Below are 6,636 nucleotides of genomic sequence, written 5' to 3' on the forward strand. Positions count from 1 at the left end.
CTGTACAGAACCTTGGTACGGCCGCACTTGGAATATTGTGCACAATTCTGGTCGCCACAGTACCAGAAGGATGTGGTGGCTATAGAGAGGGTGCAGAGGAGGTTTACCAGGATGTTGCCTGGTCTGGAGGGTATTAGCTATGAGGAGAGGCTGAATAGACTCGGATTGTTTTCATTAGAACGAGAGAGGTTGAGGGGTGACCTGATAAGAGGTCTGCAAGATTGTGAGGGGCATGGATAGAGTGGATAGGCAGGCACTCTTTCCCAGGGTGGAATCAGTCACCAGGTGGCATAAGTTTAAGGTCTGTGGGGCAAAGTTTACAGGAGATATGCGAGGCAGATATTTTACACAGAGGGTGGTGAGTGCCTGGAACGCTTTGTCAGGGGAGGTTGTGGAAGCAGATACATTAACGGCGTTCAAAAGTCATCTCGACAAATACATGGATAGGATGGGTATAGAGGGATATGGCACTAGGAAGTGCTGAGGGTTTTGGCTAAGGGTGGTATCATGACCGGCACAAGCTTGGAGGGCCGAAGGGCCTGTTCCTGTGCTGTATTGTTCTTTGTTGAGAAAATAGTCAATAAAGCAAGCTTGGCTTTATTAATAGGGGCTTGGAGTGAAAGAATAAGGAGGTTAAGTTAAACTTGTATAAACCACTGCATCCCTTTCTTCACCAACTTTTCTCGAGTTCCAGCTGTCAGATACTAAAGACTATTGCTCATACAACCAAAGCAGCCCAAGGAAGAAGGGAGAGAGCAAGAACACAGCAGTAATGAAGAGGCCTGTCTTTTGACGTGACGTATGCAGCCACCAGCTTAGATATCTTGGAGGCTGGTATAGAGTTGGGATTAGAACATGGCAAGTCAAAAGGCGCAAGCAGGCTGCAAGCAGCCCAAGGGTAAGGGATGGCCCAATTGCCAGTTGACCAGAGGGCAAGGTGGCAGACAAAGTACTGCTAGAGGACTTAGAACCTTGATTTGGAGATATGCAAGATGCTGTTGAATGAGCATGCACACCAAATTGGGTGCATTAATTGGTCTACCAGTCAGCCTCCTGTCACTATTAAGGAGCACGCATGAGGGCAGCACGGTGGCGCAGTGGTTAGTACTGCTACCTACGGCACTGAAGACCCGTGTTTGATCCCGGCCCCAGGTCACTGTCCATGTGGAGTTTGCACATTCTCCCTGTGTCTGCATGGGTTTCACCCCCACAACCCAAAGATGCGCAGGTTAGGTGGACTGGCCACATTAAATTGCCCCTTAACTGGAAAAAAATAATTGGGTATTTTTAAAAAGGAGCATGCAGGAGACCGGCTCCAACTTGGCAGAAAGCATGACTCAAAGCTTCCATTCTCTGTAGTCTGAGTTCCAACTTCCTGTCATACTGTAGACTCAGGTACCATAGCTGCAGCCCCAATACACTTCGCAGTCTTTTTGTGGGCAAGTCTTTTTGCCACTCTGTGAGGCTGATGCAAGACACTCTAGCAAATGCATCAAGGCACTGAGTACTTCCAGGCATTTTCCAGTGGGGACAAAATATCATAATTGTAGCTTACACCAATCAGGAAGCCTGGTCTTTTAAATAAGGGCTGGGGTCCATTTTGCTGCTTCATGTTCATTATTGAATAATAATGGAATATCCGTAAGTTGGGCACCGTATGTTGCTAACTTTTGCCTTAGTTTAACTGCTCTGTTTTATCACCTTTGCTCGAGTCGCCAGGTATCTTTATGATACCGCCACGTGGTTCAAGTCCGAGTAATGATCAATAATCCAATACACCGCTTAGTAAGATTTAAATCAAAGCACATTTATTATACACAGTAATCACTACTCATGCATAAATTCTACGTCTAAGCTACTTCTTACAACTAACAGGCCACTTAACTTGGAACTGGCCCACCAGGTCAGGGAAACGAATGGCCTTTCGTTCGGGTTCTGAGCCTGCGGGATTCGAAGTTGGTACAGATTGGTAGTTAGGAGCGCCTATCTCGTAGCGAGTGTTGAAGTAAGACTTACTGGATATCAGCGGAGGCTGAACCGGTCACTGTCAAGGGTTGGTTTGCGTTGCTGAGTGACCCGGTCAAGAAGAACGATTTGAACTTGGGCTTAATTCTTATAGTCCCCAGGGGCTTCCCGCCTTTCGGGGCGGACCCTGTACCTGGTTCCAAGTGATTGGACTTCGTCCCAATCACTTGGTTCGATTTTCTCCAATGCTGGAGCGGTTCCCTGATCAATGGGCGGTATTGAGGTGGTCGTTCACCTCCCATTGTGTAGGCTTCTGCTGGCGCCAAAGAGTCTGGTTTTGCTTTATGTGTCTAAATGTTGCTCATTGTTCCCGGTAATTGCTCATTAATATGCAGATGGCGGGTGTTTTGTTATGCTGATTGTTGCTGGTATCGATCTTGCCTGGCCTTTCCAGAGGTCAATACACACTCAACCTGCAGCTGCTCGTTTGTGTCCTGTTGGCTGACTTTCCCATCAGCCTTTGCCGTTCGCCATTTTAAATCAGGAGTTAGCCATTCTAAATCGGGAGTTAGCCATTTTAACTGGCTACACGTGACATCAGAATAGCACCATTTCCACATATCCAGAAGCACACAGCTGCTTGAACTCCTCTCAGCAACATGCTCTACATGCGCCACACAGGTTGGCCCCAGGAACTCAAGGTAAACTTGCCTAGTGCTCACAAATGAATTTCTCACCCTACTAACTTCATATTTAGGAAGTAAAGGTTATCAAGTTATACATTTTCATGATTGCATTTAGCTCCATGCAAAGTGCTGTCTGAATCACACCGTGTTTTCAAAATGACTGTCCACAAAATGAATGAATCAGCCATGATTGAGGAATGCTGGAGTAGAACCTTTTTAGAAAATTTTGCAGGGTTTTATTATGAAAATCGTGCTACATGTCACTGCACTGCTACAGACAGCAGAGGATCATACTATGTTGTCTTGTACTGACAGATAATGTAGCATTATGTTGAAGCCTATCATGGAGTGCTGTTGCCTCCATTCTGAACAAAGATCTAAGACTCCAAATACAGGCTAAAAGATATTATAGCAAATATGTTTCAAAATTAGCTGCAGTAAGGGATTTAATAGAGGCCAAGTATAGTGCTACAAAAAAAATCAATTAATATGAAAATACTTTAAGTACTTATGTTAAAACTATAAAGCTGAAATTAAGAAGGATGTGTTAAAATTCAGAGCTAGTCAGTCAAGAAGGGTGTGTAGCGAAAAGAGTATTTCAAATGTGTGTCCTTGATTAGAACTGGGTCAGTCAGGTTCTGTAAAGAGAAAATATAGCTCCTGTTATTTTGGATGCACATGTCTGGAATATTGAGGCAGACTCCACACTCAGAGTCCACATGTTCAACCTGGTATTTAACTACAGTTGCTCGATTGAACCATAGTGCCATTCAAGCTGGAAGACACAGCTATTCTGAGGGCTGAGCTTGTACAATGGATTGGGTAATTTACAAATCGAGTCATTTACAAATTGAGTCACAACTACTTTCCTCTCTACTCATCACTAATTATACAATTCTAATTATGCAATTATATTTCCACATAATCAAACAACCAACTCATTAAAAACAACAATCATCACTCAAAAAACCTTCAGGTGCATTAAATCACAGCTGTCTGTCATGTCACAGTCGCACTGTCCTGATCAATCCCATAAAATTTATAATATTCCACTACAGATATGATTATTGTAGTGCAAATGATCAGATTGAGATTTATTCAAGCATGCATTTTTACAAAATCTAACCCTTTGTTCTACCCTGATAAACAAAAACAAACTCTCCATTAACACAGTTATCCTTTACTTTGCTGATTGAAAAGAAACTGCTTGATATATTTTACAGATGAAGCTAGAACTCAATGCTGTAATCTAGCATGCGAATTAGGAGCAGCAGTAGGCCACTCGGCTTTGAAAGCAAGGATGAGAATTTTGAAAATTAAGGCCTTGCTTAACCGAGTACTAATGTAGGTCAGAAAGCACAGGGGAAATGGCTGAATGGGACTTAGTGCAAATAGGAAATGGGTAATACAGTTACAAGCGAATGGAAGTTGGAAGATGACAGGCCAGTGAACAGTGTGTTGGGATAGTCAAGTCTAGGGATAACAAAGGCATGGATGGAAGGATCCTGCAGCAGATAAATTGAAACCTGGTATAGTTGGAGGATAATACTGAAGTGGAAATAGGCAGTCTCAGTGGCAGCATGGGCATGTGGTTGGAAGTTCATCTCAAGGTCAAATTCAACACCAAGGTTGGAAGCAGTCTTGTTCGGCTTCAGCTAGTTACCAAGTAGAGAATTGGAGTGTGTGGTGGGGACTGAAAATAGCTTTGAACTTCCCAATATTTAGTTGAGGAAATTGCTCCTCATTCAGAACTAGATGCTGGGCAAGCAGACAATTTAACGACAATGGAAGGATCAAGCAAGATGGTAGTGAGGTACAGCTGGCTTTCCTCAGCGTACATACCTGTGGAAACCAATGTTGCCAAGCAGCAGCATGCAGGTGAGAAATAGGAATGGGCCAAAAATTGTGGGATGTTAGTGCAGAGCAGGAAGAGAGATCACTGCAAAGGATTCTCAACCTGTCCTGCCATCCTCAATATCTTGTGCACATATCAAAACTCTTTAGAATTGTTGGCTTTATTTTCTTACCAAAAATGAATCATTTCACACTTCTTTGCATTAAATTTAATCTGTCACTGGCCATTCCCCAACCTTTGTCCTTTTGAAGTTCTACACTATCATCCTCAGTTCACAATGCTTCCAAATTTCATATAATCCGCAAACTTCAAAATTTTGCCCTGTACGCCAAGGACTAGGTCATAAAGACTTCTGCTTCAGTTTGTCCACATAGAATTGTTATATATATATCTGTATTGAGAGGCATGGATTCCCTCCTGGAACCTTTAATTGACCGGACTTCCCAATAATTCTTCATCTTTTGAAAGAGCCACAGTAAAAACAAACGTAATAAGTATCCCAGTTAATACCAGGGGGCCAGAAAACACTGAGATACTGACCAGGGATAGACAAAGGTTTCCAGAGAGGAAAGTAGCAGCAGAGCAAGGGGGAAGTTTGGGTACAGACATAATCTCATCCTATGTAGATTCAAATAGTCTAAGGTGAGAAACTGCACATGGATAGCCAAAGTAGTAGAAAGACCTGCGGCCATGGTTTGGATGAGCAAAAAACATAGATGGGATGGTCTGGTTCCCCCTAATTGGGACAGGTAATATTACTACACTTGCCTACCTAGTCTTCACGTTGTGCAACTCTGCACAAAGACAGTATTTTGTCGAAGGACTAAAACGTGGGTAACTCCACACAGGAACAGTGGAGTTAAAATAACTGAGCAATTGCAGGAAAATAAAAGGCGGGGTTGGGTTCAGTGTGTTGGGGGGGGGGAGGCTTACTCGTTCTTCCTCCTGCTCTTGTTGTCGTACAGCTGGGCGATGGGCAGAGCCACATGGCCCAGGAAGCTGTCCACGGGTAGGTGGCTGTTGTTGTGCTTGACGGTCAGGTGCAGCGTCCACCTGTCCGAGTTGTCCAGGACCAAGGGCAGCTGCAAGGTGCACTCCTCCTTCCACTCCGGGCTCAGGGTGCCGCTCTTCACCGAGGTCATGTACTTCTCGCTGCCCAGGCGGATGACCGTGTAGCAGTTGTTGTACCCGTCCCTGCCCTTGGCCCGCAGACTGCGGGCGCCGATAACCGTCACTCGCAGGTGAGTGGGGAACCAGTTCTGGTCGATGGAAGACATGAAGTCGGGTGGTGGTGACTGGCGGGGAGGAGGGGGGAGGGGAGGGGGGAGGGGAGAGTAATTAGCAGGGAGAGGGGGAGCGGCCGAGCGCTGACACTGACCCTTTCCCGGGATCACCGGAGGCTGCGGGGTATCTCATGCTCGCGTGGGCATATTGACGGCTGCCACCTGCCCGGGCCGCGCGCCTGCGCCGCGCTGGCTCCTCCTCCGCTTTGTGAAGTCACGCCTCAGCCCAGCCGCGCCTGCGCCGCGCGCCTCTATTCACTTCACTCCCCCTCTTTGGACGGCACGCGCTCACTCTCACAGCCCGCGCCCGCGCTGATTCTCCTCGGCCCGCCCATTCTTGCGCAGGCTCAGTCAGTCCTCTCAGCAATGAATGGGCAGGTGTGATGTGCAGCGCTCCGGCGAAGTTAGCACTGAACAGACGATGCCTGAGTGAGTGCAGCGCTCACTTGCCTATAAAACAAAACCTTTGGAACTGCTTTTCAACCGCTACAGGCGCAATGTTTTTGGATAGTAGAAACTTAGATGCAGAAGGAACTATGCTCGTGAAAAGTTTTAGAATTAGACGTATGGAAAAATAGTGGACAATTAAAATGAGAGGGCAGTGATAAGAGAAATAGAACAGTTGAGTGTTTAGTTCGCCAGATTAAAGGTCTAATGGTGCTACTCTTGACATGTGATGAAATAAACTGGTGTTTATTTCAGCTGGAGGACCACTTTTAAAACTGGCTGCTCGGACTGATGACAGTCTGGGTGGCACATTCTTGGTCCCGTTTTCTGTTTTGTTTGTACGACATATCCTTTATTATGTGGTATTTGGTAATCTAATAATGTATAACAAACACCAGTG

The 6,636-nt window shown here is 45.5% G+C and overlaps 1 protein-coding gene across 2 annotated transcripts in view; it reads right to left on the bottom strand.

The window, feature by feature from the left end:
- The window catches only part of LOC140427434 (uncharacterized), an 83,657-nt gene extending 77,734 nt beyond the window's left edge, over positions 1-5,923 (bottom strand). The window contains exon 1 of one of the 2 annotated variants that reach the window (XR_011948487.1): positions 5,440-5,923. Coding sequence is in view for 1 of the 2 variants with exons in the window: in XM_072512960.1 (XP_072369061.1) it covers positions 5,440-5,783 (344 nt within the window). In the remaining variant the exon portion in view is untranslated. The remainder of the gene's footprint in view (positions 1-5,439) is intronic. The other variant, XM_072512960.1, reaches the window with a different exon arrangement.
- Between the last annotated feature and the right edge of the window lie 713 nt (positions 5,924-6,636).

This window comes from Scyliorhinus torazame, chromosome 7 (genome assembly GCF_047496885.1).
Source record: "Scyliorhinus torazame isolate Kashiwa2021f chromosome 7, sScyTor2.1, whole genome shotgun sequence".
In the NCBI taxonomy this organism is placed as follows: Eukaryota; Metazoa; Chordata; class Chondrichthyes; order Carcharhiniformes; family Scyliorhinidae; genus Scyliorhinus; species Scyliorhinus torazame.